This window comes from Chlamydomonas reinhardtii (genome assembly GCF_000002595.2).
Source record: "Chlamydomonas reinhardtii strain CC-503 cw92 mt+ unplaced genomic scaffold scaffold_43, whole genome shotgun sequence".
NCBI classification, from domain to species: domain Eukaryota; kingdom Viridiplantae; phylum Chlorophyta; class Chlorophyceae; order Chlamydomonadales; family Chlamydomonadaceae; genus Chlamydomonas; species Chlamydomonas reinhardtii.
The window spans coordinates 110-14615 of NW_025061556.1; the positions used below are offsets into that span (position 1 = coordinate 110).

Here is a 14506-nt window from a genome sequence, read left to right on the forward strand (position 1 = left end):
CCTGTGCGCCGTCCCCCCATTCGCGCCACCGCCTTCATCTTAGCCCTTCGACAACCAGCACCACACCACCACCACCCACTGCTGCTGCTGCTGCTGCCGCCGCCCGCTCGTACCGTCCCAGGCGTATCCCAGGCACACACGCCGGGCCCCACCTGATTTCCGTGCCAACATGCCGCTAGTCCATCTCAAGCTAAAATGCCAACACTGCCAGCCCAGTCCATACACACACACTCCCACACACACACACATCCACCCGCACCCACCTGGATGACGCGCTCAATCTGCTTCTTGCGGCCCACCACCGGGTCCAGCTTGCCCTGCGTACGTGCGTGTGCGGGAGTGGGGGGTGCGGGTGACTAATGGGTGATGTGGGCGGCGAGGAGGCCCAGCGAGGAATGGGTGATTGAGGCGGCACCTCGCTGGAGGCACAGCGCTGCGACGCCACACATACAGAGAGGGAGCTCAGGCGCGCACAGAGACAGGCGACGTGCGTCACGCCACGCCACGCCGGCGCCGCCCCCTCAAGTCGTCTTCAGCCCGTCTCTCCCCCTCCAACGACGCTGCTACCCACAAGCGCATGCCCCGCCATTCCCGAACCGAACCCAAAAGCTGTCGCCCTCAGCAGCCAACACCCGGGAGGCCAACCCAGTCCCATGCACACACACACACACACACACACACACACACACACACACACACACACACACACACACACACACACACACACACACACACACACACACACACACACACACACACGCACACGGGCACCTCGGCCCCCAACCCCAACCCAAACCAACACCCACAGACGCCCCCCCCCTTCTCCCCGCTGCCCCTCCCTCCCCCCTCCTCCTTCTCCCCTCCCCCTCCCGCCTGCCCGCCCACTCTCCCCCTCCCCTCCCACCTCCGCCGCCTGCTGCGTCAGGTTGGTGCCGTACTCCTGCAGCGTGGGGGTCTTGTTGCTGCCGCCCTGCTGCGAGCCGCCCACGCCCGCGCCCACCGGCTCCTGACTCTCGCCCACCATGCGGATGACCTGTGTGTGTGTGGTGGGGGGGAGGGGTTACATTCGTGATTGTTGACGAAGTGAAGGGGGGGTATAGCGGGTCGAGGGGTGAGAGGTCTGTGCGTGTGTGTGTGTGGAGGTGTGGAAGAGGAGTGGGTGGGAGGGTTTGGTGTGTACATGGGTGAGCGCAGGTGGTGAGCGCGGGGCTGGAGCGCGCGGGTGTGGGAGGTTTGGTGTGCGGGATGAGAGGTTTGGGGCGGCGTCGGCGATGCAGTGTCGGCTGGATCGCTGATGGGGGGGGAGGAGCAGGAAGAGCCATGCGGCTGGGCAGCGCACTGCGAGGCAGCGGCAGAGACGTGCGGCTGCGCTGGGGCTGGGGCTGGGGCTGACGGGTGAAGCAGGGGAAGTCAGTGGCTGGCAAACGCTGTAAAGTGACACGCGGCACACACTAAGGACGCAGACGTGGAGGCTCTGAGCTCCACACACAAATACACACGCGGCCGTTGCACCAACGTCATCCACACACCCACACATACGCGGCCGGGCGCAGTCGCTGTACGGGCAGCCACCACGCGTACGACTGCCGCTCACACTGCGTCCCTCTACGTCCGGGCGGCTGCTGAGCAGAGGGCTGGAGGGTCTGGGGAGGCTGCCTGGCTGTGCGGTAGCTGTCTGGCTGTGCGGTGGCTGGCTGTGTGGCTGTGTGGCTGCAGCGCCGCCACGCCTTTCGGCCCCCCTGCTGTTGCCAGCCCCGCAGGCCACCCCCTGCCCCTGCCGCGCAGGCCACCGCCCGCGCCACCCCTTCCTTCCACCTGCGCTCACAGCCCACAGCCTCATGCGCCTCCTCCAAAACCCAGCGCCACGTTGGTCAGCGAAGTGTGGCTGGTCGTGGTCTCGCGGGAGCCACCCGCAGCCCTTCCACCGCTGATGGAAGGTGCGGCCAGCCCCGGCGCCCACAGGCTGCGCTCTCACCTGGGTACGAATCTTAGCGGGGTCCGCGCCCAGGGTCTCCAGCACACGGGCGGCCACGCCCTCGCCCTCACGCAGCAGGCCCAGCAGGATGTGCTCGGTGCCGATGTAGTTGTGGCCTGCGGGCGCACACGACGCGACGAGTCGGGGACCCAGTCACGACCCAGCCCGCCGACGCTTCGATGACAACATATGCATAACAAAGACATCTTTGGCTCATATGCCAGGCCCAGGCGAAAGCCCCAACCTCGATCTCGAAACCCTACCCACGAATCTGCCCGCGAAACAACGCTCCGAAAAAGCTGCCCGCTGATCTGACACCCCTCCCATAATTGCTGTGCAATTGCCGCAAAGGATCCGGACGCACCCAGCTGGCGAGCCTCCTCCAGCGACATCTCCAGCACACGCTTCGCGCGAGGAGTGAAGGGGATTTCCACCGCCACAAAGCCAGAGCCGCGGCCGATGATCTTCTCCACCTCCACACGAGCGTCCTTCAGGTTCACGCCCATGCTCTTCAGCACCTTGGCGGCAATGCCGGTGGACTCGCCGATGAGGCCCAGCAGCAGCTGCTCCGTGCCCACGAAGTTGTGGCCCAGCCGGCGAGCCTCCTCCTGAGCAAGCATGACCACCTTGATGGCCTTCTCCGTGAAGCGCTCGAACATGCTCTTCACCACCAGCCGGCCGGCACGGCCAGCCTTGCGGGCGGCCGGCGCGACAGCCATGCGACCAGCCACGCGCTGGCCGAGGAAGCCGGACGAGAGGGCTGCATGGCACTGGACGGCCTTGCGGGTGCGGCCACCGATGCGCTGAGCGGCGACAAGCACACGGCGTCCGCTCCCGCGAGCGACAAGCGCCTCCCTGGGCGCCGCGTTAAGCTGCATAGTTCTTGCTCCTAGTGTCTAGCAAATGTAAAATCCCTGATCCAACTAAAATTTGCTGACCAAGGAGCCGTGCCTAAACAAAAAGTAGCGAAACGCGGAGGAGCGAGAGCCACCACCTCATTGCCCTTCAGGGCAGATCGGCCCTCTCGCCATGCCTCCTGGCCGGCCCAGGTGGCCTCGTCACACTGTTTGAGTGGCTACCATAGCGCAGTGACGTTGTGCAACGCCAGCAGGCGCCCCAAGTCTGAGAACCATTCTCGCCCACGAGAAGCCCCAGCTCGTGAGCTTGCCGCTGCTGCCGAAACACACCACTCAGAATCATCGACCAAAATCACTTCATAGGATCGCCTGCTCTTGAGGTCTTGAAGTCACTCCCTCGCGCGGCTTCGGCCTTTCGGGCGTCAACAAACTCAAAACGCCTCTTCGCGCCTACTCCTCTGTGGCTGCTGGCCGACCCAACATCTGAAATGGCATTCCATGTAGCGCGCTGTGGCCTCTGGCGCGCGGTTTGGGGGCCCGACGAAACGTTTCTTGCCCTCGTCCTTTTCCTGCGCAGTTGATAGTTCATTTGGGTCTTCACGTGGTTTTAAATGCCACCTGCTTGCTTTGAAGCGAGGTTGTTACGCGCTCACTGTCCACAGATCGTGGGAGAAACCCTAGTCGGTCTTTGGTCTTCGCACACACGGAACATACGGCCAGTGTCCAAACCTACCGCCACAGATTTAGCCTTGTCGTCTCGGCAGGACAGTGGCATCGCGACTACGGGGCCACCCTTCGTTCCCTCCTCATGAGCAGGGGTGTGGGCAGCGGAGGTGCGTGTGGGGGTTGCGCGGCAAGGAGTGGCAATGGCACGGTGCCGGCGGTGGGTGTGCTGGCGGCCTGGCATGTGGAGGTGCTGCCCCGGCTCCCCTGTGAGCTGGAAGGCAGGTGCGGGGGGGGGGGAGGGGGGGCTGCCAGCCGTGTGGCTGCAAGGCACACGGCCACGTGGCCGGCTGCGGCTGCGGCGACTGCTGGGGCGTGGAACCGGGGTGGGTGTGGGTACCGTACTGGGCGGGGCCGGGCCGTGGGTGTGCGCGCGTCCGGCCACACCGGCGCTGTGGTGCTGTGGTGTATGGTCGGCTGGCGGTGTGTCGTGCGCTGGGGGGCCGCGAGGGGGCCGGGGTGGCTTGGGGGCCGCGGTGGGTGCCTGGATGGGAGCGGTGGGGAGTGACAGCCCGGAAGCGGCTGCTGCCAGCCGCCGCGGTGCAGGTGTGCAGCCGTGGAGATGCAGGTGTGCAGGTGCAGGTGTGCATGCGTGTGCGACACTGTTTCGAGGGAGGGGAGGGGCGGCGGCAGGAGCCGCCCGGCCCTCTGGGGTCGGCTCGGCGCAATCGCTGTCAGGGCGCCACCGCCTGCGCACCACCGGCGCTTTTGAGCGCCACCACCACCTGCGCACCTGCGCTTGTGCCGATGGATGCCTGTGAAGTCACACACCACGCCACCGGTCCACAACGACCCACGGCTGCCCCGGGTGCTCCCGCGCGCTCGGGGGCGGGTGCTTCCGAACTCATGCACATCGGAGTGCGGAAACGCTGTGAGGCCAAAGGAGCGGAATGCATTGGCTCGCAACCTCCACATCGCACCTCTCCGCTCCATCAGGCAGGCAGGTACTGGTAGAGGTAGGAGTGCGATGGGGCATGCGGTCCCCGCACTCCGCCGAGCGATGCATCCGCGTCATGCCAGACCCAACCGCCCGCCGGCCACCCGTGTGCCTTGTGCCGCATGTGCGCGTCAGATTGCATGGGTTACAAGAGGGACCTGCTGACGCAGTTCACGAGCCAGTGACGTCAGTTGCTGACTGGGCGCCTCGCCGCCGTAGTCTGTGGGCCGTTAATATCGCCCCACCGCGTGCCCCCGCTGCATGCGTCGGCAAGAGCTGCAGGAGCTGCAGGCCCCGCTGCGCACTTCGCATGGTTACCGGTAGTCTTTGTAGCATGTATGCTCGACAACAGCCGCGCCACAACCGCCGCCAGACACCCTCCCCAGTCCCCGTCCAACCCCCGCCGCACTGCTGAGGTAGCACTACACATAGCAGTGTGTGGTGCATTCCTCACCGGTCTCCATGAACGGCTCCCCGCCCTCCTGGCCCCCGGCCCCGCTGTCTGGTACCGTACCGTATCGTACCGTACCGGGGTAGAACGTGCCGTGCCGTGCGCGTGCGGTGGCCGACATGCAAGCAAACGCAGCCCTGACCCCCTCCTGCAAGCAAACGCAGCCCCCCCCCCCCACACACGAGCCTGTCGTTGCGCTTTGTTTTCCTTGTGCTCTTTAGCGCACAGGTGAGCCGGCGGGTTGCTTGCGAGTAACTGGGGTGACTGCATGCTGCTGTGTGCATGCATGAAATTGCCGTGTGGGGGCGGTGGGATGCGGTGGGATTGGGGATGCGGTGGGCGGTGTGTCAGTGTGTGTGCTCTCGCCAGGGGGGGGCGCTGGGCGCTGTGCCTCCCCTGCTGCCCCCTCAGGCCCTCACCCCCTGCCTCTTGTCAGAACCCCTCCCCCCCTCCCTTCGCACCCAGGTTCGGGCCGACACACATACGGGCACCCCGTGACCCCAGTAAATCCAGTGGGCCTGCCTCCAGGGCCCTGCACAGCCGCCGGCGACTGCTGCAGCAGCTGCTGCTGCTGGGAACCCAATATTGTGGGACCCAGATGTGTGTTGAGACACTGGATGGAGGCTTGAGCAGTTTGGGCAAATTGAGGTTTCAGGCCAAGGCTGATGCTTGAGGGTGAGGTTGAGAGTCGTACTCACAGATGGCGGCCCCGTGGCGGCCCCCGCCCCACGCACCTCTTACAAGCCAGCAGGGATGCCGCAACTTGCCGCCTGGCGCAACCTTGACTTGGCACAACCATTAAAATGTACTTGTCTATTTGAAATCATCACCGTTGCACATGGGACATGCGGCTCGAGCCTTAACATACTGTACGGTAGAATGCAAGTTGATCCCAATGAAGCGATGAAAGCTGCATGATACGGTACATGATATGCCGGTACGCGTGGGTGTAGAAAGTTAATTCAATGCCGTTACCGTACCTTGTTACAAAGCAGTACCTGTAGCTTTGTGCACGGTGCGGGCACGCACATCGCCTTCACAGCCTGCGGGTTGCCATGCTCTGGCCTACTCAGTTTAACCCGCCCCCCCCACACACACGCACACAGACACACCCAGCTCTTGTGGGCAGTGAGCCCCCGTGACGTCCAGGAGGTGGGTGGCGTGGGCGGCGTGGGTGGCGTGGTTGCGTGCCAGTGGATGCAGTGCTTAATGACGCTACCCTGTCAAGGGGGGTTAGAAAGCTCAGGTTCGTACCCCATGCTCAACAGCACAGAGCTCTAGGAGAGCATTATGCATGCACTTTTAGTTTTGTCAGGGGTTCTCTGGGTGAGGAAGTTTTGGGCCGCCAAATTGGGCGGTCGGTCGGGGTCCGCCGGGTTTCGGGAGCCCATCCTGGCGGATTTCGTCAAGCGCCCCACAAGCAGGACTAGGGGCCAAACGCAGCACTACGAGGCTCATATGTGCACGTTCGGCCGTAATAAGCACAAACAAAGCATGGGGGCTAAGTGCGCGTCCGGGGGTGGACATGTCGGGACATGTCTCCACATTCTACACATGCGCTCTGACACGTACGGGTGAGCTCTCAAGCGCTGGCGCGCATGAATCCACGAGTAGCAAGGCTGCCGATGCACATTGCCCATTCGGCACATGGCAGAGAGTTGAGCGCGGGGAGGGCTGGGTCGAGGGGATTTCCATGGATAGGATCCCGCGTGTGACCGAAGTCTCACGACAGAACCGCCGATGCCACAGCTTGATAGTGCTTGTCAAGAGCATTCGATTGGATTGGCACCACTTTGGTATGAAATTGAGGGGTCTAATCCCTAAACAACAAGTTTTTGTCCGGGGGGGTCGGCGGTCCCCTCAAGGGGGGTCCCGGTGGATTTCGGGGCATGGGGTCTGGCACTTTGTTTCCTAACCCCCCGACCCCGACCCTTTCTCAATTCTTGCATACGTACGTTTGAGAGGGGTTTAGAGGGGGACGGAAGGGCGCTTTGCCAGTTGCGTGACGGCCTCCCTCGCGCAAACACCGCATGCACTCATCAGATCCGGATGCAGTGCAGCACGTGGGGCATTCTCCTGTATGTCTGCCTGTCTGCCAGGCAGCAGCCCCCGCCCTTCCCCCCCGTTGCCGCCCCTGCGGTCCAGAGAGCAGGTCGGCCGCATGGTAATGTGATGTGATGTGCGCAGGGGTGCCCTGGATGTGCGTGCTGTGCACAGGCGCCTCCCGACGGAACGCATGCAATAGTCGAACGACAGCTGCGGCGGCGGTTCGCCCGTGCCGTAGCTGCGGTCTTGGCTGCGGTAGCGTCATTCCACGTTACCGCCTGCGCGGCCAGCCTGCCCCAGAGGGGTGGCATGGGGCACCTACCCAACCGATCCTCTAGTCATGATATACCGACTTGCTATGCTAGGTGCTGCGACCTCCATTTCCAATCCCTGCCGTCCCTATCCCAATACCTCAAAGCCAGGCTCCAATGCTTACCGTCCCAACCCTATCCCTGAAAGCCACGTCCAAGGGATGACCGGCGCCGGGACCAATCTTGTATTCCACACCACCCCTCTGCCTGCCCTCGCTTGCATCTCCAGCTGCTGTTTGCGCATGCACTGCGGGACGGCCTTTGGGCTACGTACTCCCCAGGAAATCCCCGGAGCTCTTGAGGCGCATATGAGCCCGGTGCTCGGCCAGCAGCCTTGCCAGCAGCTCCAGCCGTGCGCCCTTCGCCTACCTGTGACAGCGCAGCGGCGGTAGCAAGCTCGATGGGGATCCAACCCTCAAATTACATATACGAGACGCCGCATCAGTATCAGTTTGGCGAGCGTCGGACAACAGTGACCAACTCCACGCGAGGAAGCGTGGGACATGGAGTTTCTTGAGTGGCAACCTCCCAGGCGAAAGCTGCAGAATTCATTTATGCATCATGTAGCATGGCACTTTCATTGTATGCGATATGTGCAGAATGTGCTGCACTAAGGGGCGATTGAAAGCCGCATCATGCGGCGAAACCCAAACATCCGAGAGCATTTGCTCAGTCGGACAATACGCACTATTACAATGCGCATAATTTCATATCTATTGCAAAGCGAATTTGCGTCATGCTAGTCGGCGTTGGTTATTAATAACCGGCCCGACCTACCTAGTGGTGAAGTCTCCTGTCGATATTTCATACAAAAATATTGTGCTTTCCTATGCGGCTAAAGGCAGGGAGCTAGCTGACTGCAAAGTCAAATATCCTGCGAACTCAGGCTCTCAGGCGAGTGCGCGCTGCTGGACTGCAACATGGTCGCCGGCAGCTCTGAAACAAGATCAATAGATAATGCGCTGTTAAGTAGCCAGGACCTTGGCGCGCTGGGCTTCCTGGCGCAGCTTTCCAACCAATTGTCAGTCGGCCAGCGACGAGGGCCGAGGCGCCACAGGTGGACCATCACCGGCGGGGCAGCTCACGGCGAGGCCGGCCGGGGCCTGCCAGCAGCTGCCAACTCAGTAGCCTCGGAGGATGGCAGCAGCGCCAGCTTCAGGACCTCGGCGAGCGGTGTCAGGCGCGAGATGCCGCCGACGGACGTCATTGCGTTCATGACGATTGCGACGCCGACCGCCAGCACCACCAGCACCAGCTCAGCCGCCCCTCAGTCGCACAGCCAGACTCGCCCCCACCCCGACGCTCGCTCGCAGGCCGGGCACCCCCGCCCCCTAGGCCAGCACCCGCACCCACACCAGCAACACCCTCGGGACCCCCACCCCCTGCTGCCGCCTCCCGCCGGTGCGGTGGGGCTGGAGCTGCCGGTCCACATGCGCCCCAACGCGCTCTACCTGGCCGCCGCCGCCGCCGCCGGTGGAGGATGGGGTGGGGGCACGGGCCACGTCATCACGGGCGGCCCCACGGGCCACAGGCTCGGCATGAGCGCGGACCAGGAGGGGGCGGCGGCGGCGGCGGTGGGCCCGCACCAGCAGCACCAGCAGCACCAGCACCACCAGCACCACCCGCAGCAGCACCACAAGCACCAGCACCAGCACCCGCAGCACCCGCACCAGCAGCGCCACCCGCACCAGCAGCACTGGCGTGGCGATGAGCCCGCTCGCCCCAGTGGGGACACATCGCATCAGCAGCTGCAACAGCAAAAACAACTACACCACCAACAACAACAGCAACAGCAACAGCAACAGCAACAACAACAGAGGAGTACGCAGCAGCACCGCTGGAGCGAAAGCGGGCTTGGTGGCGGCGGCGGCGGTGGCTGCGGGCGGGGGTCAGGGGCATCAGCAGGGGCCGCTGCCGCACCGCTGGAGCCACAGCGGGCGCGGGGCGGGGCAGCAGCCGCAGCAGCAGCTGAGGAGCCCGGCGCCGCCGCCGCCGCCGCAGCGGCCGCCGCCGCCAGCACCACCACCACCACCACGGAAACCTCTGTGCCGGCACTGCGCATCCGGCCTGTGGTGGTGGTGGGTGGCGGTGGGGGTGGGGGCTGCAGGGGGGCGGCGCAAACAGCAGTAGCAGCAGCAGTAGCAGTAGCAGCAGCAGCAGCAGCACCGGCCCAGCCGCCACAGATGTCCAGCCGTAGCAGTGGCGGCACGGGTGGCGGGCAGCAGGCGCCGTTGGTACGACAACAGCAGCAGCGGCAGCAGCAGCAGCAGCCGCCACAACAGCAGCAGCAGCAGCTCCCTCCACCCCTGTTCTCCCAGTTGGACACCTTCTCCTCCATGGACGGCGGCGGCGAGGGCAGCACCACCGCCGCCACCACCCCCACCACCGCCGCCACCGCAGCGTTTGCCGCCACCGCCACCGCCACAGCCGTGGTGGTGGCGGAGCGCCCGCAGCAGCAGCAGCAGCAGCAGCAGGTGCTGCACACAGCAGTGCTTCAGCAGCAGGGTGGGGAGCAGGCGGCCGTGGCCTGCTGGCGAAGCAGTAGTAATGGCGGTGCCGGTGCTGCCGCTGCGGCCGGGCCTTCTGCCGCCGCCGCCACCGCCGCCGCTACTGCCGCCGCTGCCGCCGCCGCTACTGCTGCCGCCGCTACTGCCGCCGCCGCAGCTGCCCCCGTCCCGGCTGCTGCTGCTGCGGGGCGGCGGCTGCTGTCACCGCCGCCCTCCGACGCATCCTCATCCACACTGGCCTCCATTTCCAGCGCCGCCGCCACCACAGCAGCCACCACCATCACCACAATCACTACCATAACCACCAGCAGCAGCAGTAGCATCGATAGCGCCGCCGCCGCCGCCGCCTCGCGCTGCCCTGCTGTAGCCTCAGCCGCCGCCGCCGCCAAGCCCCTGTTGCCGCCGCCGCCGCCCCTGCCTCTGCCCCCGCCGCTGCCGCTGCCGACGGTCGCCACCACCGCCACCGCCGCCGCCGCCGCCGCCATCACCCGCCGCCCCACCGCCGCGGCGCCGCCGCCCCGGCCCACGCCCGCAATCCAGTGGCGGGGGCCGCCGCAACCGCAGCAACCCCGCGGCTCCCACTCCGCAACGGCGGCAGCCGACGCCCTAGGCAGTGGTGGCGGCGGCGGTGCCCTCGGCGGCGGCGGCGGCGGCGGGATGCTGGCGGCGCTGCGCAGCAGCTTCCGGCGCCTCCGCCGGCGGGACGCACAGCAGCAACAACAGCCGCCGGCGGCGTGCCCCGCTGCTGCTGCTGCTGCTGCTCCCGGGCCAACTGCGGAACTACTGCGCGCTGAGGCTGCTGTGATGCCAGCGGCGAAATCAGCGGCCATCACCTCTCCGGGCGGCGGCGGCGGCGGGCCCGAGGCTGCTGCTGCGGCGGCGGGGGGCGGCGGCGGGCGGGGTGGCGGCGCGCTGCTTGCCGCGACCGCCTCCCTCCGGCGCCTGCTGCAGCCTCAACCACCTCAGCCACCTCAGCCGCAGCCGCAGCCGCAGCCGCCGCGGGCCCTGCTGCGCCGCAACGCCACGGAACCGGAGATGGGCTCCCGCGTGCGTGCAGCTGCTGCTGAGGCGGCAGTGGCGGCGGCGGCGGCAGCTGCTGCCGCAGAGGCGGCGGCGGCAGCGGCGGCGGCTTCGCGGGCTCATCATCAGGCTCACCCGCGCCACCAGCAGCTGCAGCTGCAGCCGCCACGCCCCGGGCCACGTGCGCCGCCGCCGCTGGCCCGCATTCGGCCGGTGCCTGTCCCCCCACCTCCCCCTCCACGAAATGCTGCCGCCCCTGCTACTGCCGCTGCTGCGGCCCACATCCTGAAGCGGTCGGTAACCACCGGGCGGCTGCGGGGGGCGGCGCCGCCGCCGCGGTTTAGCGATGGCGGCGCTGCCTGTGGGCCGCGTGCCCGTACCGCTGCAGGTGCTGCCGGCGATGGGGGTGACGTCATCAGCAGCATCAGCATCAACAGGAGTGCTGGCGGCGGCGGCGGCGGCGAGGATGTTGGCGGCGGCGGCGGCGGCGGCGGCGGCGGCGACGGTTGGCGCGGCTTCGTGCGGCAGCTGGTGCGGCGCGTGTCGCTCAAGGGCCGGCGGCAGCAACAGCCGCAGCTGCAGCAGCCCACAGCAACCGCCACCAACCGCCCGAGCGAGCCCGGCGGCCGCGGCGGTTGTAACGGTAATAACGGCTACGGCAGTTATGGTCACGGCGCGGCAGCGGCCGGTTATTACCCTAATCTGGGCAGTCCCGATGATGAGGGGTACGGTGCGGGGGCGGGCGGCGGCGGCGGCGCGGCTGCCGTGGCGGCGCGGCGGTCTGCTGCTGCTGCTGCTGCCGCTACTGCTGCGGCTGCTGCTGCCGCTACTGCTGCTGCTGCTGCTGCTGCTGCTGCTGCTGCTGCTGCTGCTCAGCAGCGCGCCCTGCTGGCCCGGTCCCGTGTGGCGCGTGTGCCGCGGCGCTCCGTGCTGCACATCCCGGACCACGTGCTGGCGGCGTTGGCGGCCCTAGCGGCGGCGGCGGCGGAGGAGGAGGCGGAGGCGGAGGCGGAGGCGGAGGTGGAGGCGTTGGAGGTGAAGGGGGCTGGACGGGTGTCGGGATTGGCAGCGGGGGCGCTAGGCGCTCACGCGTGAGTAGAGCAGGCAGAGGGGAGCGTGGGTGTGTTGGCGGGTTCATGCCCGCGTAAAGCTTTGTAAAAGTTTCGCAGCAGTCAAAGGCCTTTTGGGTGTCTAAGCATGGGTGTATGTGAGACACTGAGACTGCTGTCACGGCGGGGGACTGGGGGTGGGTGTTTTACTAAATTATGCATTTCTGTGGTCCTTGAATTTTGTGAGCGTGAGCGCGAGCATGCGAATACGTGTGAGTAAACAGGCGCAGCAGGATGGATGGAGGTGTCAGCAGCGATCAAGGGTACCGTGGTAGGCGGCACGCATGCAGCGGCTGGTGGCGCTTGGGTTGTTCGTGGGTGATGGCAGCGTGCCACATGACGTGTGTGCGCCTGCAGGATTGTGTTTCGACAATGATACCCTCGGATCAAAGTACTGCCAATGTAGCTTGTGTGTATATATGTGTGTTGCCTGAGTGCGTTAATTGATGTGTGTTGTACAATGCGCAATGCAGCGCGCGGCAGCGCCCAGCAGTGGTGCAGCTCCCGCCGTGCGTGTGTGTGTGTGTGTGTGTGTGTTTCATCAACGTTGATTGGGCAGGCGGGAACCGGACTACAGGGCGGTGGCAGGGCGGTGGCAGGGCAGGGGCAGATTGCATTGGTTACAAGAGGGACCTGCTGACACAGGGGCAGTAGTGGGGCACAAACCGCAAGAGGTGTACAGGGGAAGAGGGAGCACCAGGCGTGACCGAATGCGACGGAGGCGGAGGTGGCCCAGGGGCGCATCGGAACAGCCTTCATGACTCATGTGTGGTGGCCAACGGCCCTCTGTTACCCGATTGCGGCCCCCCTGGCCCCTGCCAAGCCCCCAGCAACTTGTCGGTACAGTAACGCCGGCGTTCGACCAGCCATGCACTTCTGCTCTGCCACTGCAAACTGTTTGCTGTCTGCTTACGGGTCTGGGCATCGGCTGCACCCTACGGGACCTCGCCAACCTGCCTTGAACCCTGTCCCATCACACGCCAAGCCCCCAGCCCAGGACCGTATGCAGTGCAGTGCGTATGCAGTCCGCCCCACGCGGCGGGAATGCACCCTCGCAGATGCCCAACCTTCCTCGCCCGAGGGCCTGCATTGGGGCAAAACCCCCTGCGCCGGTGACATGCCCCCAACAGCACCATGGACCTCTCTCTGAACAGGTCGGCAATGCCGCGGGACCCGGCAATGCGATTTGCGTCACATTCCGTTGAGTACATGATAACAGCAGTCGCTCTTGAACGTTTCCCATTATGCGCATTCTGTTCGCGTTACAAAGCTACAAACGCAGTGTGCATTTTGCCTCGACACGCGACACTCAACAGTGAGGCCTCACGACGCTAGAGGCTCGTCGCGCGAAACGAAAACCAACGTCGCAAGTGGCTTGACATTTTAGGTGAGCAGGAGCTGCAGTTCAAACCCAGTCCTTCGGATAAGCGGCCCATCGGCACAGACTCGATCCGCCTACTCGAGGGCGTCAGGTTACAGGCTTCCTGTCAGTGCGCCCGCTGTGCGCCATAATACCGTGGGCCTAGTGCGCAATCTAACTACCATCAAACGCTCACCCGGCCTCATCATTCCTGATGCTCCTCCTTCGCCTGCGGCTGCGCGCCTGTGCAGCAGCAGCAGCAGCAGCATGTGGGAGGCGCCCGGCTTCGACTATTGGGCGCGGCTGGTCAGGCTGCTCCGGGCGGGCGGCATCGACCCACCCGACGAGGCTCGTATCGCGCTCATAGCGCGGCACCTGAGCTCGCGCATGCTCGCGGCACACACCGTGGCCGCAGCTCGGGAGCTATACGAAGACGGCCTGTACCTGCCGCCGCCGCCGTACCCCTCCTTTCAGCAACTGATGTCCAAGCACGTAAGACCGCGCGGATTTGGCTTTTTGGTTTTGGGTTTTGGGTTTTGGGATTTGGGTTTGGTCATCATATGCATGCATGGCGGCACGGTAGCAGCACGGCAGTAGAAGCAACACCTCGTTTCCATCCTGCCTTCCCTCATCGTGCTCGGCTTCACAAGGCGGTGCAATGCATGCCGCCCGACTGATGCTTGATGAAGCCACCCGACCCCTGCCCCCCTGCCTGCCCCCTTGCCCTCCTGCCTGCACCCCTGCCTGCCTGCCGTATACACACACACACACACACACACACACACACACACACACACACACACACACACACACACACACACACACACACACACACACACACAGGCCGGCCTGACACTGGCCGGCCCCGCCTTCCCCGACGTGCACCTGCGCCTGCCGTACATGCGGCACCGGAACGACAGCGGCGGCGGCGGCGGCGGCGGCACGGGCGGCCTGTGTCGCCTGCTCACGGCCACCTGCAGCACCAGCGGACGCCCCATGCTGGTCAAGCTGCTGCAGCCGCCGCCGCCGCCGCCCACTGCTGCCGAGGCGGCGGCGGCGGAGGCGGGCGGCAGCTCCGCCCCCTCCCCCTCCCCCTCCCCATCCTCCGCCTTCCCCTCTGGGGAGGCGGCGGCGTGTCGTGAACTGCTCGGGCACCACGGCAGTAGCAGCAGGCCGGAGGGGGAGGGGGAAGGGGAGGAGGGGGACGGGG

General features: G+C 65.6%; 3 protein-coding genes across 3 annotated transcripts in view; 2 read left to right on the plus strand and 1 right to left on the minus strand.

Moving 5' to 3' along the window:
• Positions 1-263: 263 nt before the first annotated feature.
• Positions 264-2916, minus strand: CHLRE_43g760497v5 (uncharacterized protein; the record flags this gene model as incomplete). The annotated part of the gene is made up of 4 exons (XM_043073049.1): positions 2340-2916; positions 1976-2091; positions 905-1033; positions 264-317 (listed from the first exon to the last, which is right to left on the minus strand). Coding segments are annotated over exons 1-4 (813 nt in total), but the record flags the coding sequence as incomplete, so codon positions are not given.
• A 4510-nt stretch (positions 2917-7426) lies between these two features.
• Positions 7427-12738, plus strand: CHLRE_43g760547v5 (uncharacterized protein). Its single transcript, XM_043073050.1, has one exon. The coding sequence runs from the start codon at positions 8221-8223 to the stop codon at positions 11920-11922; it is 3702 nt and encodes a 1233-aa protein (XP_042914022.1). The 5' UTR covers positions 7427-8220; the 3' UTR covers positions 11923-12738.
• Positions 12739-13176: 438 nt separating this feature from the next.
• The window catches only part of CHLRE_43g760597v5 (uncharacterized protein), a 4327-nt gene continuing 2997 nt past the window's right edge, over positions 13177-14506 (plus strand). The window contains exons 1-3 of the mRNA XM_043073051.1: positions 13177-13323; positions 13548-13788; positions 14140-14358. Of these exons, the coding sequence (XP_042914023.1) occupies positions 13564-13788; positions 14140-14358 (444 nt within the window). The 5' untranslated portion in view covers positions 13177-13323; positions 13548-13563. The remainder of the gene's footprint in view (positions 13324-13547; positions 13789-14139; positions 14359-14506) is intronic.